Here is a 26,603-nt window from a genome sequence, read left to right as displayed (position 1 = left end):
GTGGGTTACATATTGTTGTAATAAACCATAAATCCAGTGTCTTCATTAAGACCATGATTTTTAGCCTCTTGCAAAATTATGAATTTCAGCTCCCAGAATAGGCACTGACTCCATGGGTGCTTGGGGGCTAGAGCACCCATGGGGAAAAATTAGTGAGTGCTCTGCACCCATCGGCAGCCAAGCTCCACTCCTCCCCCGCCCCACCTCCTCCTCCCCCCGAGCACGCTGCATCCCCGCTCCCCCACCTACCTCCTAGTGCTTCCTGCCTGGCCACTGCCAAACAGCTGTTTGGCAGCATTAGCACGCTCCAGGATGGAGGGGGGAGCGGGAACGTGGCACGCTCAGGGGAGGAGGTGGGGAAGAGGCGGAGCTGGGGCAGGGATTTGGAGAAGGAGTTGGAATATTGGCAGGGAGGGGGCAGAACTGAGGCAGGGACTTTGAGGAAGGGGTTAGAATGGGGGGGGGAAGATGTGGGGCATCATGGAAGGGATGGAGTGGGACCGGGGCTGGGGACAGAGGGGGGTGTTGAGCACCCATGGGAAAGAAGGGAAGTTGGTGCCTATGGCTCCCAGGCTTGTCTTTTGAAAGTGTTGTGCAGTTTCCTTTGAGAATGAGTCTGATCCATGGTTCCTACAGACGCCTAGCACAACATGTGGTGTCGTGTACTTCATCCAGGGCACTAAACGACCTAACAAAAACTATGCGAGTGAAACCCATAGGTGCTGACTCCGTGGGTGCTCCAGGGCTGGAGCACCCACAGGGAAAAAATGGTGGGTGCTGAACACCCACCGGCAACCCTCCACTAGCCCCCCCCACCCCAGTGCCTTCTGCCCACCGATGAACCCCACTGATCAGCACCTCCCCCTCCCTCCCCATGCCGCCTGCTCGCCACAATCAGCTGTTTTGCAGCATGCAGGAGGCTCTGGGGGGAAGGGGAAGGAGTGGGGATGTGGCGTGCTCAGGGGAGGGGTGGAATGGGGCAGAAAGAGGCGGGNGGGGTTGGGGACTTGGGGGAAAGGGGAGTGGCAGTGGGGTATGGGGTAGAGCACCCCCGGCACATTGGAAAGTTGGCGCCTGTGGTGAAACCAGACAACTGCTAACCCCTCGTTTTCGTCCTATGATGACAGTGGTGTTTACAGGCCACTTCACCTGGAATGGTCGCTTAGTTTAGCATAAGGAGTTAGCACATATTCTATCTATTCAACCTCGTATTTAGCTGTGGCACTCGGTGTGCCTTTCCCAGGCCTGAGGAAGAGCTCAGTGTAAGCTCGAAAACTTGTCTCTCTCACCAACAGAAGCTGGTCCAGTAACAGATATTACCTCACCCACATTGTCTCCTAATAACCTGGGGCAGACACAGCTCCCACAACGCTGCATTCAGCTCAGCACAGCCATTGCCTCCATCCCATATGCTGGCTGTGTTTGTCCTAGCGGCAGGCCGACATCTTGGCCCAATGGGCCTGCAGTTTGTTCAGTTCTAACTTCTCCTTCCTACTTGGGGCTTAGGGCTCATCCCAACTCCAGCTAAAGCCAATGGAAAGACTCCCTGTGGCCTTTGTGCCTTCTCCATTTCCCCTGCCTGTTTAATTCTCTCCCTTGGAGGGGGAGCAGTTTTCTAATCAGCCTCTCAGCCACCCGGCCTTCGCCGTCTTTTCTGCCCACTAGGGACAGGCCTGGTAGAGTGGCCTTGGCTGGCTCTCCAGCACCTCCTGAAAGGCAGGCATGGTGACTCAGTTTGGGAATAGATGGGAAAGATAATGATGAGGCTGCCTGGACTTACCTGTATGGGGATGTGGTGGTCCAGGAGAGATACTCCGGGCTCAAGGCAGTCGGCCTGGGGGCCATGGGCTGTTCAATGGCTGCGTCTTGGCTATAGGATTTGAGGAGCGATGCGGACCTGTTGGCCAGCATCGCCCGCTCGTTGCGGCGGAACTTGGCCCTTCGGTTCTGGAACCACACCTAGCGGGAGGAGAGGCAGCACTGCTCACTTGAGCTGCACAAACAAGGCAGGTGGGAGGGAGACGGGGAGCTGCCCCACGCTCCCTAATGCATAGCGCAGCAGACTGGTTGCACTGAGCAGGGGGCCGAGTTAATTCTGGCAGATCTCAGCCTTGCAGTGACACCTCTGCTCTGCCTGCCATGAGACAGTGGGCCAGGAGGAGCTGCGATGCTCCTAGAGGATGCACTGCCCTGATCGTTCTGAACTCTATGAAGGCCTGAGTTCTAGCTGGCCAGGGGGGTGGGGGGGAGCCAGCATCCTTGCCTAGAGCCAGGAGGCAGAGGCCTAGTTTCTCCCCATCGCTTTGCTCACCTGGACTCTGGCCTCACTGAGGTTGACCCGCCGCGCTAGCTCCTCTCGCACAAAAGCATCGGGGTAATGCGTCCTCTCGAAGACTCGCTCCAGAGCCTGGAGCTGGCTGCTGTTGAATGTGGTGCGGTTCCTCCTCTGCTTCTTCTTCCGCTTGGCAGCCCCGCGGCTCGGACTCAGACTCTCACCTAGGGGGAGCACAAAGGAGACAATCCCAAGGGGGCTGGGTACAAGTGACACGTCCATGGGGCCAGCCCACTTCTCCCCTGCCGGTTAGACAGACACACCCAGGCACTGGTGAGGGGGATGTGGTAGGCAGGGTGCAGCAGGGGCACTCTCCTATGTCTCTATTCAAAGGGTGAACAAGGCCGGTGACTGACCCTTCTTAGAGAAAATAGAACAGGAGTACTTGTGGCACCTTAGAGACTAACAAAGGTGTCACAAGTACTCCTGTTCTTTTTGCGGATACAGACTAACACAGCTGCTACTCTGAAACCTTCTTAGAGAGGATTTCATTGCTGGGCCTGGGAGATGACATTGCTAAGTGCAGATGTCTGCAGTTCAGCAGAGGAACACAGCCTGCCCTTCTCTGCAAGCCCTAGAGCCAAGCTTGGCAGAATACAACTCATTTATAATGTTGATGGATAATATCAATGTTTATTTGAAAGCATTTTTTCCTATTGTTTCCAGTTGATATGTTCACAGTGATGCAGAATTATGGGGGAGAGGTCAGACGACGGGGAGAGTCAGGCAATAATTGTTTGACAGGAGTCGTTGCAAGTCATATAGCTAAAGCTTTATAACCATTAAAATACACATTGTCAACATCCCGTGTCAAAATATACAAGGTAAATACGCTGAAATTGAACTGGACTAAGTTCTCAAGCAGCATTTTTCTTCCTTTGTCTGTCTGTACATTTCGATGATCATTGATGGAAATATTTTTTCTTCAGTTTGCATGTATAGGGTGAAATTCCTGTTCACCAACATTTACCGATAGAAATCTAACCTTCTCAGCCTACCTCGAGGGGAAGTAGCGTGGTCCACTGGACTGTCTATGGGAAGGGGAAGCAGTTCTTTAGTTCCAGTCCTAGCTCTGCCACTGACTGTTTCTCATGGCACATGTCCCAGCCCTTCTCTGTGCCTCAGTTTCTCTCAGGGATAATACTTACCTCCTGGGGGATGAATGGGAAAAGGGTTTAACTAGTTAATATATGCCAAGTGCTATGTAAGTACGAAGCCTAAAATTCCCAAAGGTGGCCACTGATTTCAGATGCAGCAGATGCTTGAGGCCTGATTCTCAGAGGCGATGAGTGCTGGCAAGTCCTGTTGAAGTCAATGCAATCTGCGGGAGCTCAGCACCGTAGCAAATCAGGCCCCAGGATGTCTCAAGTTGGACACCCAAAAATGGAAGTACCCAAAATCCGTGGCCACTTTTGCAAATGGGGGTCTTAGTCTCTAACGCCAGGGTCAGCGGTGCAGGAACTAATGGTGCTGTGGATGCAGCCGCAGTCCCTGGCTTGGAGTAGTTATAGCAATGACGTATTAGACCATTTTGTCCAATGGCTTTCAATGCACTCACTATGAAAATGATTCCAGCTCCCCTGCCAGTAGTTCCTGAAGTAGCAGCAGCTACATCTGTCTGCGACATGGGGAGGAACAGGAGGGTAATTAGAAGGATGTGATTTTTAAGGTGAACTATCTCATGGCCAGCCAGTGCTAGAAACAAATGTTACCAAGGCTCTGAGATTTCTACTCACACCCAGCATTTGTTTCCATTTTTGTGGCTCGTGAAATTTTGAACCTTAAGCCACTGGTCCGTCTGTTTGCCTTTTTGGCCCAGATCCAGGCCTGAGTACGGCACATCTTGGGCCTTCATCCAGGGTAACTCATTCTTTCTTTGTTGCCAGCGTCACATGAGATGGGGCAGGCTGATGGAGACTGGTTCTGGAGGACACAGTCAGTTGCTTACAGAGGCCCAGTGGGGAAAGTATGTTGTTGTTTTCAATTCTTTAGTGGAGTATTGTTCAGTTATTCTTTCCATTAGCAAAGCATCTGGATTCAATTTGTACCTAATGGCAGGAAAATATTTTTGAATGGTTTGAAATGTTATAGTTTTATGAGATCCCATGGATTTACAGTCATTGCATTGGATTTCTGTGCCCTATGTCAAAGTTAGAGCCTATGAGATGAGAAATTGTTGCCTCTCACTAAAAAGCTTCAAATGCAGCTTTGCAAAATTGTCATGAGATGATACCAGCCCAGGCACCAAATCTCCTGAAAGGAATATAAACCCTCATGCCACCCTCTGACTACTAAAATAAGAACAGGAATACTTGTGGCACCTGAGAGACTAGCAAATTTATTTGAGCATAAGCTTTCGTGGGCTACAGCCCACTTCTTCGGATGCACGATGCCCACGAAAGCTTATGCTCAAATAAATTTGTTAGTCTCTCAGGTGCCACAAGTACTCCTGTTCTTTTTGCGGAAACAGGCTAACACGGCTGCTACTCTGAAACTTCTGACTACTGCAGGCTAGATGGAAACTTCTGTGCCTTATTCCATTGCTACCGCAGGGTTTCTTGCACCTTTCTCTGAAACATCTGGTGCTGGCCATTGTGAGTAACAGGATACTGGAGTAGATGCACCATGAATCTCATCCAATGGGGCAACATGATCCAGTGTGATCTGATTCCTACTTTTACCACGCTGATGAAAAACTAAAGATACTTTAGACGCCCATCAACCCGCGCCCCCCCCAATCTTAGGTGAGTGGGGCAGTAGAAATGTGCATGGCTGTTGTTACAACCCTTTGTGGTTCTCCAGCATCTCAAAGCACACTACAAAGGTCGGCATTAACCCTGTGTTACAGAGGGGTGAAGTGAAGCATACAAAGGTGAAGTGAGTTGACCAAGGTCACACAGTGACTAAAACCTGAAGGTCTGTCTACACAGGAGAAAAAGACACGCGGTAGTGAGTCTGAGCCTGGGTCCACTGGCTCAACGTTTGGGGCTCTGAGACCCTCCCTGCCTTGCCAGGTTTCAGAGTCCAATCTCCAGTCCAAGCCCAAATGTCTACGCTGCTATTTTTAGCCCCACAAGCCCAAGGTAGTTGCCCTGGGCTCTGAGACTCCCTGCCGTGGCTTGGTTTGGGGTTGGTTTTTTCTGTGTAGACGTGTTCTAAGACTCCTGAGCCCTTGTCCTAAATACTGGTCTGTGCTGTCTGCTTTATTGGTTAAGGAAACTGAGAGTAGGCATCTGTGCTGCTAATTTCCAGGTGGACCCTTTCTTTGCTATACTTTGTATTTGAGAGTCTCTCTCCGTAGCTTGGAGCACTGGGGAGCGTTCATTATGGTCGGACAGAGACTTTGGGGACAGTCTCATTTTAATAATGAATAAACTGAGCCTAGTCTACTTCAGCTGTGCTGTGCCTGTGGCTATCAAGCAGGGGCGGCCGTAGCCTCCCAATTCAATGAGAGCCTGCTCCTCAGCCCGCTGAGGGGGCACTGACCACCCATAGCAGCACCTCCATCCCTAATCCTGGCCGGGCACGGAGGGGAGGCCCCAGGGGTGGGCATGGAGAGTGAACCCACTCAATGCTCATTCAGCAGTTGTGACTCCTGTCCCATGGGGCTGGGCCCAGCTGCCCACTCCAGGCATTGTGACTTGGTGCACAAGGTCACAGTGCCACCACTCAGGTCTGGCCCAGCTGCCTCTGGAGAGACAGCCAGGCCCAAACCTGAGACAGGAGCCCCTGTGCAAGTGCACACATTGAACACTGGGCCTGATTTTGAAGGGTGCAGTTGCAGCCATGGACCTCCACTGAAGCCACCACTGCTGTCAGGTCCAGGGTTCCCAATTTTTGGTTGGCCGTATTCCTGGAGGTTTCATCGCATGACATAATCTTTAATTAAAGATTAATCTTTAATCCCTGGAGACTCCAGGACTATGCTGGAGGGTTGGCAACCCTAACATAGGGCATAATTGCAGAGGCAGCTCTCCCTGGCTTGAGTCAGAAATCCTGACAACCATGTGGCGGTTACCCTGGGGGAAGTGGCAATTGAAATCTCCGAGAATGAGGGGTTAGGTTTGTGGCTGGTGCTGATGGTCTAGTGTGAGATGAGTCTTTGGTGCTTTCTTTACAATGCACATTGAGGCCTGAGATCCCTGGATGCCGTCCATCATCAGAAACCATTACACATTACGGGCAGTGAGAACGCTCTGCACCTTGTAGGAATGGCCTCTAACAAATCCACAGGTCAGGTTCAAAACCCAGCACTCACCCTACTCCCCGACCTGTTATTGGTGCAGCTCCTCAACACGCGTGACTAAACAGATCTTGCATTGTGTCAGGGTACCTCATTCCTCTGCCTCAGCCACACAAGTAGGTGTCCAGAGGATAGAGGAAGGGAACTGTCCACGGAGACCACTCTCCCCATGACTGGATGGTGAGATGGGAACTCCCTTGAGGGGCTGTAGAAAGAGAGGTGACCTCAGCTACCATGGGCCCTAGTTGTCTGAATACAGCCGGGGAGCTCCTTATGTACTGCCACTTTCTGATCATTTAGTTACACATCTTTGCATTCCAGGTGAGTTTCATCCTTTCTTTGCCCCTGTAAACCCCTCTGAGGACAGAGGGACTCTGGGGCTGGTAGAAGCTGAGCGCGGGTGCATTTGGGAAGCTCCAGGACTGGGGAGGGGTAGAATGTTATGAAAGGTGACACGTGTTTGGTTCAATCTGAAATAAACGCAAGCTGAGTCAAAAAGCCGAGAGAGAAAGACGCTCTTTGCCCCGCCCAGGAGATCTCAGACTAGCTTTGCATCACAAATAAAATTCTGAGAATTCCCTCCAGCCCTTGGTTCTGTTGAGAGCCTCAAATTCGCTGCCAATCTCTATTTTACAGTTGCCCCTTCTAGTTTAACTCCTTTTTTGGTTTTGTTTTCCTTCAGCAAGCTAATGAGCCTCTGGATTAAAAAAATACGTCAGGTCACTGCTGTCCCAGCTTCCTCCCAGAACCTGGCATTGACATGGGCCGGCATGCAAGAACCATCCCTGATGGAAAAGCCCTACAGAATTTAATAGGGAGCAATAAGCTCCCTATAGGATTTATGAACTACCTGATAGGGTTTAATGGACAAATTATAGAAAGAGGATCTCATTCTCTATTAAATGGTATAGGTTTTTATAGTGATTTCTATTGAACCCAGCTGGGCTGATCCTTAGTTAAATCTGTCTGTAGGACTTTTCCATGAGCGATAGCTTCCAGGTTGCTCTGTTGAAAGAATGAGGGAGAAGAACCTATTGATTTAACTCTTAAAATGGCATGTGGAGAATATGCTCTCAACCACACCCACTCTGCCTGCCCTCTTTGCCTCGTAGCAAAGCAGGACTCCTGATCTGTCTCCCACTGAAATCAACACAAAACCTCACATGGAATTTAATGGAAATGTGGTCAGGCGCTACCACGGACCCACTGTGTAAAATGATTTCCATGTGGGATTTTCATCAGAGATGGGCCCAAGCTGCAAGATTCCAATATGGATTATACCCCCCTTCCATGTTTGGAATGGGGGGGACCATTTTAAAGTCTGGGGGTGCATGGGTCCAGTTTTTATGTTCAGGCCCCTCCGCTAGTTTAAATGTGCCCCTAAACCATGTACAAGTGAGATCTTCTTCTGAGCCACAAAACCATGCAGCACATTCCAGGCAAACTCTTAAAAGCTATTGTTAGCTGGTGAAAGCCTTTCCTCACCTAATCAAACCTTCCCTTGAAAGATAGCTGCCTCCCCGTACAGCTCAAAGGGTATCGTTGTTCCTGAACTCTACATAGGTCCTTCTGCTTCCAGATGAATTCTCCATTATGTGATGTTTTTCCCTCCTCTTTAAAAAAAATCCCATCCGTTGATTGCAGATGAGGCCGCTCTTGATCCAAACATACCTGTTTGATTCCTCTAATTAGCCCAGAGACAGGGTTCTCCTGCTCCATAATGAATCCACATCTTTTCTCAATTAGCTCATGCTTTGGAGCCCTGCCCATACTCCAAAAATGTAGGACCAGATAAATGCCACTCTAATTGCTGATGGCATGTGTGTGACAGGTTAATGGTGTGCAAGGTTGGGAGCGATCGCCCGTTCTATAAAAAGATAGAGCTGAAATCAGCATTAAAAAATGAATGTCATTAAATGTTCCCTTTTTGTGCTTTCACGGGGTGGGATAGGAGGGTAAACCTAATAGATCCTATTTCCATCTGCAGTCACAAATCCTACATGAAATCCACAGCTGACTCTGGCCATCCAGCCATTACTTTTTCATGCCAAAGGCCGCTGTGCCATAAGATAACCCTATTCGCTTCTGAGTGTTAGACGTACAGAAGGAAAAGTTACTTAATTGGCTTCTCTGTGATTTTCACCAAGGAATTAGAATGTGTTTTCCCATCCTGACGCTCTTCCAAGAATAAGACTTATTAATTATGGAAAGGCAGAAATAGCTCCGCACTGGATTTCTTTCCCTCCTGAAGGACTTTGCAGGCCTCATTTTGGGAGGCAAGGGGGGTTGAAAGGATGGAGTGAATTTGCAAGTTTGCGTTTGTCATTTTTTGGTTACTGTCTGGCTCACTTGGAGATACTGACTGGGTTGATTGTCCAACCTAGAGGTCAGAGGGGACATGTGAACATTCCCCCTTCCTGTGGCCGCTTTTTGTATGGTATATTTATTTTCCGCTGATTACAATTTCCTCTAAGGGGAAAAAATAAAGAGGGGAGGGAGGGATAATATTACCGAATAATGAACGATGACATTGCAAGGATAAAAAGGGAAAGCGAGACTGCTCAGTAACCCTGAGATGAAAAACACATTCCTCAGGGGAAACTGGCATTAAACAGAATATACGAGACATGGAATTAAGCTGTTGTTTTGTAACAAGTGTGTGTGTGTGTCTCAGACATCGCACAGACTAGAACCTTGTTGTCTGTTTAACACTAAATCTAGCCCACTCATCGCTGGGGTATGTTAATGATAAAGGCTGGAATTTCCAAAAGCGCCCAATGGACGTTGGCTTTCAGCAGAACTTGTATTCCTGAATCACTTAGAGGCTTTTGAAAATCTCATCCAAATAGTAAATTATTCCAAAGGACTTGAGCTGGGATTTTCAAGCTTGTTAGAGAAAATGGGATAAAATGTTCAAAGTCACCTAAGTGATTTAGGAGCCCAAGTCTCATTGTTCAAAAAGGGACTTAGACACTTAGGAGCCGAAGTTTCATTAGAAAGTCAATGGGACTTAGCTTCCCAGGTGCCTCAGTCAGGCTTACAAGTCTCTTAGGGTACAGCTATACTGCAAGTGAAGGTGTGACTGTAGCATGGCAGACATACCACTAATGTTAATCTATCTGGCACGGGTAACAGTAACAGCGTAGACATGGTGAAACAGGCTTCAGTATGGATTAGCAACCAGTGTGTGTTCCCATGTTCCCTGACAGGCTTGTGGTCTGGGTGCTAGATGGTGTGGAAGCCCATGCCGCCATGTCTCCACGGCTCGTTACCCATACTAGCTAGATTAAAGCTAGAACAGCTGCACCTACCCACGCCACAATATGCTGTGTAGACATCAGGTGCTTCTGAACATTTTACTTTGGGGCTTAACCCTCTAAGGCTCTTTTGAAAATCACAGCCCTTCTAGTCCTCTTCTTAAATTAATCTTGATCATCCCATTTGATAGCCTCCCTTTTCTCCTTTGCCTCTTCTTCCTTTGTCTTTGTCCTGGCCGTTCTTTACTTAACACTGCTATTCTACCAGGTAACCCCATAACGGACGTGAGACAGTCCGATCCTTGTCCCTCTGACGTCTATGCACATTATCATTTAGCTTCAGTGAGAGCAGGTTCAGACCTGTAGCTCGTAGGAAAACTGCTCTGTCAAAATACAGGCCTGATCCTGCATTCCTTACCCAGGTAACATGCCTGTTCGGAGTCACTGAGACTGCAGGATCAGGCCCAAGGGCAGTATTCCGATGTTCATTTTCTAAGCAGCTCACGGCAGCTCTGCTGAGTTTGCACTTTTCATCTGTGCTTCTAGCAGTTTTCTTAAATAATTATTTGCTGAGTTGAGACTAGAAAGCCAGGTATTATAGCAAATCTGGGTCATGGTTAAATATATACGTAGTGAGGGATTTTAACCCCTGAACTCCTCTTAGGCTATCAGCAGTAGAAAGTTGTACTATGTGCCATTAGAAAGGGAATTTTCCCTACCTTTCCACCAAGGTTTCAGATCTGATTTATGACCATTGTTCACAAGGGATTCATGAGCTCAAGGCAGCTGTGATCCAGACAATCCGAATGTATTATTATTATTTATTTTGATTTGCATTGAAATTACATCTGTTTACACGTTGGAACTCAATGAATGGAATGTCTCAATTTCTAAATGTGCCTTATCTACATGGAATGTCCCTGTGCCATGGGAGAGGAGTGCCCATATTCAGGGAGAGGTGGCAATTCCCTGTCATTCACGCAAGTGTACTATTCCTGTAGGCCTCACTAGGGTTGCCAACTTGGTAATATTTAAGAACCGGACCCCCCAGCAGGAGTGCCGGAACCTCCCCTGCCCTGCCTCTTCCTCCTGATGCCCTGCCCCCATCCACTTCTCTTAGCTCGCTGCTTTTCCCCTCCCATCCCCCTGCCCAGGTCAGGAGGGATTCACCTGCTTTGCTGGGGCTGGGAGCTGCAGCCGCCTGACGCAGGTAGGAGGTGGCCACAGCTGAGTAGGGATTGGCACAAGTGTTGACCCAGCAGCTACCCCACCCACAGTAACCAAAATTTAGGTGTCCAGTCCGTACAGCTGACTGGACACTGTCAGGTCCCCTTTTCAACCGGACTTTTCAGTTGAAAACTGGGCACCTGGCCACCGTCACATTGTGTGGAAAGGAGAGATTTTTGTAATGGAATGTATGACCCCAGGGGCTTTTCTGCATCTTCCAAGTGCAAACTGCCTCCCCTAGTTCTTACTTTGAGATGAATCTAAGGGGGAATGGCCTCATTTCTCAGGGGCTGAGCTACCTTAAGTCAACAGGGGATGGATATCTGAAAACTAGCCATCAGGGTTTATTTAAGGCCTAATCCTGCCACTCAGGCAAGGCCCTGAGCAGGGGTTCTGACCACTGTGTGCTGCTAAGCTCAGCTCCACGGCAGCTCCTGGTGCCCTACTGCTTAGGGAAAGTTTTGGGAACCCCTGCTGGGGTGGGGTGCTGCACCAGTCAGCCACAGTGCTACAGTAGCACCTGTAGAATGGGTCTGCAGCTGTGGGCTAGGGAGAGAAATGAGCCTGGGGGTTAAAATAAGGTCGAGTGGGAGGAGCCCAGCTCAGAGCAGGAGTGCACCCCTCGTCCCCTGGCTTTGGGGAGCAGTGCAAGAGACACTGGCTGGCCTCCTTAATATAGGAAAAGCTGACATTTAAACCAGGGACTATCATAGAATCATAAAATATTAGGGTTGGAAGAGGTCATCTACTCCAGCCCTGTGCAAAGCAGGACCAACCTCAACTAAATCATCCCAGCCAAGGCTTTGTCAAGCTGGCCCTTAAAAACCTCTAAGGCTGGAGATTCCACCATCTCCCTAGGTAAACCATTCCAGTGCTTCACCACCCTCCTAGTGAAACAGTGTTTCCTAATATCCAACCTAGACCTCCCCCACCACAACTTGAGACCTTTGCTGCTTGTTCTGTCATCTGCCACCACTGAGAACAGCTGAGCTCCATCCTCTTTGGAACCCCCCTTCAGGTAGTTGAAGGCTGCTATCAAATCCCCCCTCACTCTTCTCTTCTACAGGCTCCCTCTGTTCCTATTTCAGTCTAGTTCTGCTTGGTGTGCAGGCATTGGGTGGTGGGTGCTGATGGTCCGTGACATACAGGAGGTCAGACTTAGATGATTGGGTGGTCCCTTCTGGCCACATGCTCTTTGATTGCTTTAACTACACATCCCCTTCCTTGCTATGTGCAGCCCGTTCTCTGGACAGCAGCTTCGACCCTTAAACGATTATGATTTGGGGTGAATACAGAACACTCCTCCTCGTGCATCTCTGGCCTGGTCAGATCAGACCCACATCTCTAAAAGCTTAAGTTACATCTCGCCCTATTGCGTTGCAATGTAAAAACCTGGAGCAGAGCAGTTTTCTGCCATTAAATTATTTCACAGGTTCCATTTATTTGTGGACAGTTTGCCAAAGACCTTTTTAAGCTTTATATTTTTCACCCAGCCAAATGATCAAATCTCCTCTACAGTCACTTCCCCTTCCTTTCTTCCTCCCACTTCTCTCCCTCCCAACCCAGCCTTTTTTTTTTCCCCCCTGATTCCGCATAATTTAAGGTTTGAAATAGCCTGGAGGGAATTAACTGTAAATTCTTCCTAAAACAAATAAATTCAGCCCTCTAAGTTTGTGCCTTTTTCAAACTGTTGAGAGACATTTTGGGTTTGTTTTGTTTGAAATAATGATCACAGCATATATGACCCCAAGGCTGCGGCCAGCTCCAACCAAATAAATAGCTTTTATTAATTAATGTTTATCCTTACCAAATAAAACCCCAATTTGATCTCAGCCGGCTGAATTAGCGAAAATAAACAACTGCTTCTCTGGGCACTTGATGTGGATTTAACAAATTAACACTGAGCCTTAATCAGGGAAGCTGCAGGGCATCGGAAGGCTTTTTACAGCCAAGAAATCCTTTGGAAAAACAATGTCTTTCATTTCTCCCATGGTCTTTCTCAGTACACATGTGGACTGCCATTATATACTCTAGGGAAACCAAAAGAACTACACCAATGACGTCCACCTAGATTTCAGGTGCAATTGTATAACTTGTTGCTTAAATCATGAAATCTATTTTCAATGTTTCCCTTTGGATTAATCTGTGGAGTAAATGATCCAGGGGCTGCAGTTATTTTTCTGTGTCCTTTCCCTCCCTCTTGAACACTAATAATTGTCTTTCTTGCCAGCACTTTTCATCTGAGGAACTCAAAGCACTTTACAGACGTTAATTCATCATAATTCCTCCCCAGGAGTGAGGAAAAGGGGGGAACTGACCACAAAGAGGTACAGTCATTTGTTGCAAGTCGCATTTCAGATCAGTTGGGAACAGAATCTGGAGTTCTGATGCCAAGTCACCAGCTCTAACCACTAGGCAACTCCAAACTTCCTAAATAGTATCACTCCCATTTTAGACTGTGGCTCAGGAAAGTATTCCTATTCAGGACAACACTTAAGCACTTGTTTAACTTGAAACCTGCTGTGTTTAAAACCAAACACATGCTATGGTGCTCTCTCTAATAGGGACGGACTTAACTCATGTGCTTTCTTGAACTGGGTCTTACAGAGTGGGGGAAGTGAGGCAGAGAGAAACTTTTTGAAGGTCACAGCATGAGTCATCTGGGAATAGGACCCAGGCATCCAAGTGCTCAGTCCCCTGGTCTAACCACTAGACTGCATTGAATTTCCCATTAGACAGTCATGGAAATGGTAGGAACCAAATACTCTACAAAAACATTTAATCTGTACAAATTATGTCAACAAGGCTATTGTGCTTGAGAGGTAATTGGAAGCCCTGACTTTTGAAAGTGTTTGTGCTTGCCTCTGTGATGTTGTTTTCAATTATTCCTTTTATTGAATTTGGCCTGCGTTACACAATACAAATACAAGATTGCAAAGTATGGGCAGGCTGACACCCGAGTGCAGTGTATGTGCACTATGCTGGTGTCTGTGCTTTGAACTGTCTGCTAGTTTGGAAAGCTGACTGCATTTGTATAGCCAAGCCGGCTATTTGGGCTGGGACCTGCTTTCCATCTTATAGACTGAAAAATACAACAGAAGAAGTATCTGCCCCCCGTTCGTGAATGCACAACTGTCTGCCACAGAAGGATTTGGTGAGGGGTGAGAAGCAATTAAGATGCATCAGTTTGCTGACACTGGGCCTGATCCTGCAAGGTGCTGAGTGTCTCTCATAAGGTTCTGTGCACCCTCCACTCCCATTGACTTTGCTCAGCACCTTGCAGGATGAAGTCCAAACCTGCTCCATTCAGGTCAAAGCAATACTCTGGCTAACTTCAGTCAGAGCAGGAGCAGGCCAAGGGAGTGAGTTTTTTTAGATTATTTGTAGGGCTGTAGCACCTCGAGGCCTTAGCTGAGATCAGGGCCCCATTGTGCCAGGAACTGTACATACAGTGAGAGACAGCCCTTGCCGCCAGAGTTTACAATCTAGATAGACAAGGCAGGAGCAAACACCCTGCATCACACAGCTGGTCAGAGGGGGAGTAGAACACATGTCTCCTGGAGCCTAGTCTAATGTTTTATCCACTAGGTCACACTGCCTTCCCAAAGAGAGAGAATAGAATGATCTTTTCTATGGAACCCAGCTGCCACTTTCTGTTTTGGCTCAGGGTGTGAAGCCACTTCTTGGCCCCAGAATTGAAGACACTTTCTTGGTGTGAAATGAACTGACCCAAGCAGGGTTCCCTGAGGTCCACTGAGTATTCTACTGGCGCAAGGTGATGCAATAAGTTTTCAGATAAGGACACGGGGCTTGAGCCAAAGCCCACTCAAGTCAATGGGAATCATTCCATTGACTTCAATGGCTTTGGGTCAGCACTAGAGCAGGTGCACCACGGAGCTTGCATTTTGCACAAGCAAGCTGCCCTGGGCAATTAGGACCTGATTTTTGTGCCCACTGATGCCAGTGCAAAGTTCCTATTCCCTTCAGTGCTGCAGGATTGCACCCCTAATTAGCAACTCCAAAGATGAGTAGACACATATTTAATACGTTCTAGTGCATTTCATCAGCAATACTAACCTCCTCCGGGTAATCGTCTACCCACCCAGAAAAGGAAGAGAATGATTCAATCTGGACCCATTGGGCAATGAGCCAAATGCTCTGATGGCTGAGAAAGAAGAGCTCAGATGGGCTGCCTCCAAAAGCAAGAACCCGCCACTGACACTGTCTTGAGTCCTCATTAAGGCTCAGAACTAAAGATTACCAGCAACTCAGCTGTTGCAAAGAAGAGAACCACCTTGAGCTGTGCCATTTGGCCGGCATCCGTGGGCCAAGCTTAGTTTGTGTGGATGTGCCAGGGATGCGTGTGCAGTTCTAGACTGAGCCTGCCTCTCACGGTTAAGTCCCCGGGGACATTCACAAAAGTAAGGCGTGGCTCTCTCAGGCCTATTGCTGTGAACTCTCTTTTAATGACTCATCCCACATTCCCCAGGAGCCATCTGCCACGGAGAGGGATATTCTCTGCTTCTGCGTCTCAGACCACACTGAAAGCAGGTGTAATCTGAAGTCCGGGGACACGGGCCCTTGCTTGCTCTGATCGAGCTAATGCTCTAAAAATAGCAGTGTTGCCACAGTTGTGTGGGTGGTGGGGTGGGCTAGCTGTGCCAAGTATGTCCTGAGGGTTTCAGACAGGGCAGCCAGCCCATCCTGCTGCCCAAGCAGCTGGGGCTACACTAAGTGAGTGCAACTAGGACGGGTATGTCTACCCCAGCTCCAGTGTAGACACTCCCTCTTAGTGAGCTCTCTTCAGGGCGTGGCTAAGAAGTGGAGAGAAAGCTAAAGCCTCAGCCGATGGAGTTATCATGCAAGTGCAGGATTTGTACCCCCCACCTTCCTTCTGCAGAGCTCTGGCTTTAGACCGCTCCAGAGGCAAGGCAGGAAAAAAGTGTTTAGCTATCAAATGAATGCTTATCCAGGCCTTTTCTCCACCCCACCTGCCAAAAGCCAACCCCCAATCAGCCCAGTCCCTCATGGGCTACTCTGTCTCCAGAAATGCATTTGAGGATTAAGGGGAGAGCTTTCATAGCAGCGATTACTGTGCTGGTTGCATAAATCATACGTGGAAAATTCTGGCTGAGTGCATCCTGCCAGGTGCAGCATTGCCAAGCCACAAACACTGGCACTGGCGTGCCATGGCTGGATGCAACAAGTTACCCCCCCTTGCCATCACATGGGATGGGGCGAGGGGGGGACTAATCATCCCAATAGGTGTACAGTTGGCGCTGTTGGTCAATAGCTACTAGGGAGAAGCTTTGGCCATCAACTGTGGCGTCGGGTTGAAGGCATGTGGCGCTGTTAAGAAATAGAGTAAAACCACCCGACAGGAGGAAATACGCAAGAAGCCCCGAGACTTGGCTCCCATATCAATAACCAGCCCACTTGCCGCTCTGACTTTTTCCACTCTGTGGTGAGTTTTCAAACAAAGAGCAACGCGCAAGCTCATTGTGGAAGGGTCCAGGCTCAGGATGGAGCCAAGCAAAGTGCGTGTGGAAAGGGGGAGAGGCTGAAGAATTGCTGAATCCTACGGAAACTTCCCCAGCACAAGTGGAGTCCATGAAAAATTTGGGGGAGGGGGAGCAGATCTCCGCTACTGTAGCAACGTTACAGCGTCAGCCGAATGTTTCCGAGGATGTTTCACCTCATTAACTGTGAAAAAACTGAAACACTGACACGTTTTTACAGGCTGCCAGTTTTGCTGGGGGGAAGTGTCTGTTTAAAAAGAGCAGCGAAAGGCGGGACCCAAAAGAAGGCCAAAGCTGTCCCGTGAGCCTGAGGTCTTTCCCTTCCAGTCACTGACAGGCAGCAGCAGAAGAGTTTATGGTTATGAAGCTGCAGCCTGCACCGGTCAGAAACCACCCAGCCCAGCCCTTCGCTGCCACAGACCTTGTTGTGGTGTGTGGGAAGTGTACAAGTGGGTTAGGAGGCAGGGTCTCTACCCAGAACTGCTTCTCCAGTGGGGATGCCCAAAAGCCTACGTAGATATGTGGGTGTTATGTGTATCCCCTCCAAATCAATGGGCTTCAAAGGAACCCCCAGAATTGTGCCCCCAAAAGACACAAATGCAGATCCTTATGTGTGCACGTGGTGCACGATTGCCCATTTTGGGTGTGCAAGACATTCACACCGAGGGGTTTGGTTCAGGCCCATCATGCTGGTCGGGCAGATCAGATGTTTATATGCGTGCCAGGGGCAGAACCACTCTGGAAGGGAAGGACCATATCTCCTGCAATTTGTGACACCATCCTGTGAATCCTGGCCACAGAGATGTCTGCACTAGATGGCTCTAATAGACCAAAATGGGAAAGCAGCTGCATTTTACTTCTGTAGGTAGGATTCCGCACTAGATGATCGGTAACAAGGTAACGTATTTGAAGGGCATGAACACCGAAGAGGACTGAGAGCTAGAGGTGTCCAGTTTAGGATGAAATTAAGGCAGGACAATGTATGAGGAGAAGTGTCCTGCCAATGAGCTGTGTATGATCCCAGGGCAGTGGCAGAAGCTCCGTTGTCTGGAACGTTGTGATTTCGAGAACAATCCAGCATTAGCCAGGAGAAGGGACCGGCTGGAATCTTCCCAGCCCTCATTTCTTTCTGCAAACCTGCTTGAAAACTTGCTGGGAGAGGGACTTACCCAATGCAGAGTGCCCCTGATTTCACCTGGCTCACAACTGGATGATGGGCTCTGCAGTCTAGGGACCAAATCTTGCTCTGAATTTACACCATGTTACTTACAGCAATTCCACTGACTTAAATGGACCTAATTTGGATTTCTACCAGTGTAACTAAAAGACTCTGAACTTGTCATCCTTACTCACATAAATTAGGAATAAGCCCATTTTTTACTTCAGTAGGGCTGCTTGAGTGACTAAAGGTAGATGGGTTGGGCCCTATGAACAGAAATTATTTATACTGTAAACCCTTTGGAGAAAGGACCATCTTTTTGTTATGCGTTTGTACAGCTCCTAGCACAGCAGAGCCCTGTGCCATGATTGGGCTCCTTGGCATGATCGCAATCCAAATAAGAAAGACCAAGAGCTGGTGCACATCAGCACAGCTCTCCCAAACTCAGCGGTGCTACACTTATCAACACCCCCGACTGTTAAGTTACAATACTGCTGATATTCGTTTTAACATTAACTCTAGGCAGGACCTACAGAATCGCAGTGGTTTGAGCTGTTTCCACAGCAGCACTGTTTAGACTAAAAAAGACACTTGCCCCAGAGCTGTGCTGATCTAGATGAGGCCAGGACACAAACAAAGGCGTTTGGGCAGGGCAAGGCGCTTCAGTCAACGGAAGTAGCTGAGTCTCTCTCCCGTGTTTACCCAATGGGGAAGGCGAGTTAGCAGGGAATAAAGTGTTCTGGTTCAAGTGTCTAGGAGGGTCTGCTCAACAAGGGAGAGGATAATCAGTAAATACGAAGGACTGGATGTGTAACTGCAGGATTAGCATGCTGAATAGCCAGAAGGATTCTTCTCTCTACTGCCCAGAGCTGCTCTGGGCTTGGAGAGCTGGAGAGGAGGCAGAGATGTGGGGACGATCAAAACTGTTTAAGAGACTTACGCTCCCACATCTGACTTTGGGGGTAGGGATAGCTCAGTGGCTTGAGCATTGGCCTGCTAAACCCAGGGTTGTGAATGCAGTCCTTGAGGGGGCCATGTGGGGCAAAATCAGTACTTGGTCCTGCTAGTGAAGTCAGGGGGCTGGACTCAATGACCTTTCAGGGTCCCTTCCAGTTCTATGAGATAGGTATAGCTCCAATATTATTTTTAATATTATTTTGACTTTCACAAGGAGTTGGATGCCTAAATATCTTTGAAGCTCTGCACCTTAGACATTTTAAAAAATGTTACCCAGTATGCTTTGAGCTGGGGAGAGAATGCCCTACCTTGTTCAGGGGCAAACCCCACAGGTGAACAGGATGTAGAGTCAACAGAATTCCCCAGCTTTCTGGGCAGGGGTTGTCTTAGTGTTTGTATGGTACTTAGCACAATGGGCTGCTGGTCTATGATTGGCACCCCTAGGCATTACTGCAATGTAAATAACCAATAATGAATAGTAAGGGCGAATGATCCTCAATGTGAGTGGCTGCCAGGGCCTCAGTGAGTGGAGAAAGGTTGAAGGAAGGAGGAATATTGATATAAGGTTTGATCGCTCCTCCCGCCGGGCCTGGGGTTTTGGTTCGGTCCCCTCTTCAATGAGGTGGACGTGATATTCAGGAGGGGAAGGAACTGGAAGACAGCTATGGAGGAAAAAGTCCTCCCACAGGACCGGTATCGCACAGGGCAAAATTCTCCCACACTGCCCTGAGCAAGCCAACTCTCAAGGGCAAGATGATAATTCCATCTTCTCAGCCCATCCAGTCCTTGCTGAAACTGCCAATCAGCCAGCCAGTTCAGAGAGAGAGAGTGTGTGTGTGTGACTGTGTGTGTGTGTGCACACTGCACACTGCTGCCACTTACCCACTGGGATCTTGGCTGAGACAAGCACATTTCACACAAGCCACTGAAGAGTCATCACCTAGCAACGTCCTGTCACTGCCGCTCAGGACGGGATTTGAACAGAGGCCCTAGAAGCAACCTGTTCTTTTGCCTAAATGAAACATTGAATGTGACTCAACCATAATGTTAACGAGTTCTGGACTCTGAAAAGACCTTTGGTAAAGGTTGAGGTAGGGCTGCCGAGAGTGGGATCGGGCCCAGGTGAAAAAATTTTTTCAGGTCCCCCCAGCAAGGGTGGACCGGGTAAACAGGGCCGATGAAGCCGGGCCCCGGGCCCCCTTCTGGACCCCAGGCTCCCTTCCAGACCGCTAGGCCCCAGTAATTTGTATTGGCTTCTCCCCCCTCATCGGCTCTGAGGCCTTGTCCACCTGGGAACATGCCGTCCATCCTAAAACACTGCTGTAGCTGCACCAGCACAGACCCTTAGTGGGCACAAAGCTATGGTTTGTACCAGCAGAGTGGGAGAAAGTGGCACTGGTGCAAACTGTAGCTTAAAGCAGGTTTAACTGCAATTAGAGCAACTCCCCATTGTAAAGCAGGCTTTTGTTACTGCATTTATAACAACAGGCAAGAGCGCACATGCCGTGATCTGTGACAATGACTGTTGCATAAAGATTTCTAGCTTTTGGACTGTCTGCCCGTAGTTAAACTTTGCTGTCTTAGCCAGTGATCTGCAAACTAAAACTCCCTCCTGCGGCCAACACTATGCGGGTCATTACAACCCAGAGGAGAGCTTTCATAAGCTGCCAAGAGAATCATGTGCGTTCGAAAGAGTCTGTAATTACACACTTGCACAATAGACTGTGATGGCTCTAAAGCAGCCTCTTAGGTCCATTGTGTCTAAGCTCCTACAGTTTTAAGGCAGATGGAGCTACAGCGGAAATTAAACCACAAAAGAAAAGAAATGACGTTAAAGTTGCACTGAGGATCTGGCTTTAACCCACACAAGAAGGGAGAGTCAAAATTCAAGCTGTCCTTAGCTCACCCGAGGGGGAGGGGGGGAGATTTCTTTCTTCTCGACAGCTTTGTGAATGAATTGCATGACATGGGAGAGAGGGAAGGAGGGATGTGGGTGGGTGAGAGACAGACCTTCACTCCAGCTCTCCTGGTTGAATGTGCTTCATTCGGGAAACCTTAATGACACTGTAATGCTGGGTGGTTATTTGTGTGCTTTTATGAAGCTCTTTCTAGGGGAGGAGTGATGGTCTTGCGTTTAAGGCACCAGCCTGGGACGTGGGAGCTGTGTGTGCTGTTCTTGGCTTTGCTACGCATTGTGTGTGTGTGACTTTGGCAAGTCACTTAAGCTTGCAGTGCCTCAGCTCCACATCTGTAAAACAGGAGAGTGGGGGGAGGGCTGGGGGAATGCTTGTTTATTTAGTCTATAAACTAATCAAGGCAACCACACAAGCCTTGGTTGGGGCTCTAGACACTACTGTAGTAGAAATATATAATAAATAATCCTGTATGGAGTGGCGTTACGCCAGCAGCACTTAGCAATTTTAATGTGCTCTTCATCTTCAAAGCATTTCCCAAACGTTAGCTACTTAAACTGGGAGGTATCATCCCCATTTCACAAATGGGAAACCTGGGAGGCTCACCGAGGTTAATGCGCTATAAGGCCTTTCAGCGCCAGGTCGCCTATTCAAATTTGGGTGCAGGCTGCTAGCAATCCATAACTCCTCCATGAGTGGCCTGGTGATCTCAGTCTAGCATCTCACTAACTCACGACTGCAGCAGACATTATTTGGCAGCCTCAGGAGAGAAGCCAAGGGCTGAATGGCCCATGGAGATCAAATGCTTCTGACACACAGAGTGAATCCCTCCACGCCAGTGCTAAGGCAGGCTGATATGAGCAAGCCATGCCTGGCTGCTATTTGCTTTGCAAATAAACGGAGGGCATCAGGCTGCTGGCTAATTCCACCAGAGACTCCTTTGCAGAGCAGAGGGCTTGGTCTAGGGTTGTCTGTTCTGTGGTCACTTCTGAGTCCATCATCTTGTACCTATGCCCTTCACTCCTGTCGCTGTATTTTCATTTGTTGTCCTCTGTCTTTAGTTCATTCCTGGGCCTGTGGCCCCCTCCCTCATCTGAGGGAGGCAGACCATTCATTCTGGAGAGCCCCAGGATTCACAAGCATGTAGAGACAAAATTAGAACCCCGCCAAGGCACAAAAGAAGATTAAGCTAGGTAGAGACATAAAGGGTAGCACAAAAACTTTCTACAAATACATTAGAAGCAAGAAGAAGCCCAATGACAGGGTAGGCCCATTACTCGAAGGGTGGGGGGAAACAATAACAGAAAATGTAAAAATGGCAGAAGTGTTAAATGCCTTTTTTGTTTCAGTTTTCACCAAAAATGTTAGTACCGATTGGACTTCTAACACAGTGAATGCCAGTGAAAATGAGGTAGGATCAGAGGCTAAAAGAGGGAAAGAACAAGTTAAAGATTCTTTAGACAAGTTAGGTGCCTTCAAGTCACCAGGGCCTGATGAAATACATCAAAGAGCTGACTGAGGAGGTATCTGAGCCATTAGCAATTATCTTTGAAAAGTCATGGAAGATGGGAGAGATTCTAGAGGACTGTAAAAGGGCAAATCTAGTGCCTATCTATAAAAAGGGAAATAAGGACAACCTGGGGAATTACAGCCCAATCAGCTTAACTTCAGTACCCAGAAAGATAATGGAGCAAATAATTAAGCAATCAATTTGCAAACACCTAGAAGATAATGAGGTGATAAGTAACAGTCAGCATGGATTTGTCAAGAACGAATCCTGTCAAACCAACCTAATAGCTTTCTTAGCAAGCCTTGTGGATGGGGGGAAGTGGTAGATGTGGTATATCTTGATTTTAGTAAGGCTTTTGATACTGTCTCGCATGACCTTCTCATAAACAAACTAAAGAAATGCAGTCTAGATGGAGCTACTATAAGGTGAGTGCATAACTGGTTGGAAAACCGTTCCCAGAGCGTTGTTATCAGTGGTTCACAGTCAAGCTGGAAGGGCATATTGAGTGGGATCCCACAGGGATCAGTTCTGGGTCCGATTCTGTTCAATATCTTCATTAATGTTTTAGGCAGTGGCATAGAGAGTGCACTTATAAGGTTTGCGGACAATACTAAGCTGGGAAGGAGTGTAAGTTCTTTGGAGAACAGGATTAAAATTCAAAATGATCTGGAGAAATGGTCTGAAGTACATAGGATGAAATTCAATAAGGACAAAGGCAAAGTACTCCACTTAGGAAGGAACAATCAGTTGCACAAATTCAAAATGGGAAATGACTGCCTAGGAAGGAGTACTGCGTAAAGGGATCTGGGGGTCATAGTGGATTACAAGCTAAATGTGAGTCAACAGTGTAACACTATTGCAAAAAAAGCAAACATCATTCTGGGATGTATTAGCAGGAGTGTTGTAAGCAAGACACGAGAAGTATTCTTCTGCTCTGCTCTGTGCTGACTAGGCCTCAACAGGAGTATTGTGTCCAGTTCTGAGCGCCACATTTCAGGAAAGATGTGAACAAATTGGAGAAAGTCCAGAGGAAAGCAACACAAATGATTAAAGATCTAGAAACTACAACCTACAAGGGAAGATTGAAAAAACTGGGTTTGTTTAGTCTGGAGAAGAGAAGACTGAGGGGGGACATGATAACAGTTTTCAAGTATATCAAAGGTTGTTACAAGGAGGAGGGAGAAAAATTATTCTCCTTAACCTTTGAGGATAGGGCAAGAAGCAATGGCCTACATTGCAGGAAAGGCAGTTTAGGCTGAACATTAGGAAAACCTTCCTAACTGTCAGGGTGGTTAAGCACTGGAATAAATTGCCCAGGAAGACTGTGGAATCTCCATTGTTGGAAATTTGTTAGATCAGGTTAGACAATCACCTGTCAGGGATGGTCTAGATAATACTTAGTTCTGCCATGAGTGCAGTGGCCTGGACTAGGTGACCTCTCGAGGTCCCTTCCAGTCCTATGGTTCTATGACTTGCCCATGGTCACAGAGGAAGTCAGTGATAGAGCTTGAAAGAAAATCCAGCTCTCTAGACCCCTCCTATGTTCACTAGACCTTTGTGCCCCTTTTAGCTCTTCTTGCTGGAGAAGGAAGATTAATAATAATAATAAAAACCCGCCACTGCCTGTTGCTCACCAAACTGGAACAAGTCCTCCGAAAGGAGCCTCCGTTTCTGTAGGGCGGTGCTGGCCGCTGTCACCTTGACCAAGGCACCGACGGACAGTGTGAAAGGACGGATCAGCCCAAGTACAAAAGGGTGGATGGATGTGGTCGGGAACTTCAGTTTAGTTGTCCAGAGTAATTGCCAGCCCCTGCTGCAAAGCATGCTGGACCACCACACACCCTTATAAAATGAACTTGCTGATGGGTTTCTCCTTAGTCTCCAGGCCAGGAGACAATCTCATGGTGGAAGGGATCTACTCTTGGTCTCCCCTGCACCCTGTCAGCTCCGCGAGTTACTTACTGGGATGTCTTGCTGTTACAACCGGGCCCCTGGAAACAGGCCCAGACTGACCCACCTGGGACTAATTTAGTCTCCTTGTCTTGCTAACACGTTTTATGTGGTACGTTATGTCTTGCGTCTTAAGTTTTAAAATTAGTAAGGGAAAAAAATAGCTGAGCGAGAGAATGACAACGCTGGTGATAGTTAACAGATGTGGGAATGGCTTCTGCTGTGAGTAAGTATGATCGATTCCGACTCTTAACAAAGGAGGCCTGGTTGTAGCTCTGTCTCAGAGTCTATGCTATCACCGCCGCCCTGCGTGTGTGTGTACATAATCATGGTACGTTGTACTTCCCCTGCAGCTACTATTCAAGGAGCTCAACCTTGCAGCATCTCTGCATTGCAATAGCCCGCAGCTCTGCGGGATCGGTGTTGTGTTATTGTCCCCACTTCACAGGTGGAGAGATCAAGGAACAGAGAAGCGACTTGCCTAATAAGACAGGAGCAAAGTGGGAATAGGACCCAGTCGGCTGCTTTCATTCTTGACAACATTCCCACCCGTACAGAATCCAGGTACATGTGGGATCACAGCCAAAGTCTGCCCTTGTCATAGCTATTGTTGGCATGGGGGCTTCAGAGCTCAGCCACTGTAGCCTGGCCTGTGACCTTACAGGTCTCCCTCCAAAACTGCAGAGGCACTAACGTCCTTCTCGTGATCCCCTGACATGAGGGGTGTCCTCTGGTGCATGGGGAGTGAACGGAGGTGTTAATTACTGTTAATAAGGGTCTCCCCGCTGAATCACTGAAAATGGAAGCCTTTGCTTTTTTTGCGGACACGCTCCATTGAAATCTCTCGGTAATTTTACTGGGAATCTCTTTTCTGTAAGTGATTAAGAAATGTACTTACTGGAGAAACGGAGACACTGGTCAATGGCAATATTTACAAACTCAGCTGTCTACATTTATGCTCCCCTCTCCGCAGTCCTTATTGAGGCCCTTAACTAAGTAGTCTGACTTTTAAAGGGGCCAAGCACCCATAGCCCCCCCACTCCTCCCCAGAAGTCAATTAAATGTAAGTACTGAAAGCCCAGGTGCTCAAAGGGATTTTGGTGCCTAACTCCCACTGATTTCAATGCTTGAGGAGCCTAAATCCCTTTGTAGATCTTGGCCAACAGCTCCAAACCGCCATGAGCTCCATGAAGGCTGAATTCTGCACCCGCTGACTGTAGAGGAGCACCACATGTGTGCCAGGATTGGCTCACACTTAGGTCATTGCAGGACTGAGACCTAAATGCTTAATGCCAAGTGCCCTGGTTTGAACCTGTTGGCCTATGTGTCCTGCAATTTAATGGCAGAGCTGGGACTAGAAACTAGCTCTCCTGAGTCCCAGTCTGCTGCTCTATCCACTAGGCCACACTGCCATCGGCTACAGTATGTTTTAATGTTACTTTTTGTATTTAACTTCTTCCTGTTTCAAATTTCGATAGACAAACCACCCCAGACAACATTGCTATTGACAGGATAGAGATCGGTGGGTCCCTCACCCCAGTAGGATGTCAATAGTTGGCAGAGATTTTGCATACCAAAAATAAATCCAGTGTGCATTGCATAGTAAGACTATTATGCAAAGCCCTGGCTTCCATCCAGGGGTCCCTGGCACAGTGCTCCCACCCCTCCCAAAAGCATGGTCTCTTGAAATTTAATAGGCATTATAGGGAGAAGCCCACGGCAAACCAGTCCAGAGGGGCATCTGGCACTGAAATCCAGCACTGCCCCTCCAGGTTAAAGCAGAGACCTAATTGCATTAGGGAGACTGCCAAGTACAAGCTGCCATCCAGGTACTAACATATACTCCCCTCTGTTAGGATAGTTCCCTGTAGCCCCGTACTGCCACTGCAGTATGTACAGCCTGAGCCTCACTGCCTGGCACCGGGACTGTGCTTTTCTGGTTAAAGGCCAAGATTTTCAGGGATTTTTGGTGTGCAGTCTGAAACGCTTTAAAGGCCCCTGATGTTCAGAACGTCCTGAGCACCCACCCTCTGTGACTCAGGCCCCTTTGGGTGTCTCAACTCAACCCCCCCGCAAAGTGGAGGCGCCTGAACTCGCTTTTGAAACTCTTGGCTGGTGACATAGAGAAGATCACGGAGGGAAGGGCCAGCGCCTGGGAGTTGTCCGGCCCGCACAGTCTGTGACGACAACTTGGTGGGTGCAAACACGCATGCTGGAAACCCTCACTCTGCGCACAGAGTCGCTGTCCTTCAATCTGGTTTTCATTTGAGGTTGGTGGCCTCTCGCCAAATTTATTGTAAAACATTCATTTTAATCAGTGGCTCGTATCTCTTCAAAACCCAGCCCCTTTAACTGTTTCTAGGTTAAACCAAAGCCTTGTTTAGCTTATGATAAGGAATCCACAAAGAAAGACAGTGGTTACAGGGGGAAACAGCGCTTTAGAGGGCAGGTGTTGGAAAGCAGACCTCCAGCACACCCACTGGTGCTTCCTGCAAACTGGGAGAGCATCAGATTATATCAAATGGGGGCAGGTAAA

General features: G+C 48.2%; 1 protein-coding gene across 1 annotated transcript in view; it reads right to left on the bottom strand.

Annotated features, from left to right (window-relative positions):
- The window catches only part of PRRX2 (paired related homeobox 2), a 69,820-nt gene that overhangs the window by 7,345 nt on the left and 35,872 nt on the right, over nucleotides 1-26,603 (bottom strand). Inside the window, exons 2-3 of the mRNA XM_075060697.1 lie at nucleotides 2,312-2,496; nucleotides 1,781-1,959 (exon numbers count right to left, since the gene is read on the bottom strand). Of these exons, the coding sequence (XP_074916798.1) occupies nucleotides 1,781-1,959; nucleotides 2,312-2,496 (364 nt within the window). The remainder of the gene's footprint in view (nucleotides 1-1,780; nucleotides 1,960-2,311; nucleotides 2,497-26,603) is intronic.

Source organism: Chelonoidis abingdonii, chromosome 24 (genome assembly GCF_003597395.2).
Source record: "Chelonoidis abingdonii isolate Lonesome George chromosome 24, CheloAbing_2.0, whole genome shotgun sequence".
Taxonomy (NCBI): Eukaryota; Metazoa; Chordata; order Testudines; family Testudinidae; genus Chelonoidis; species Chelonoidis abingdonii.
The sequence above is the reverse complement of the archived record's forward strand: the minus strand, read 5'-3'. Positions and strand labels throughout refer to the sequence as shown.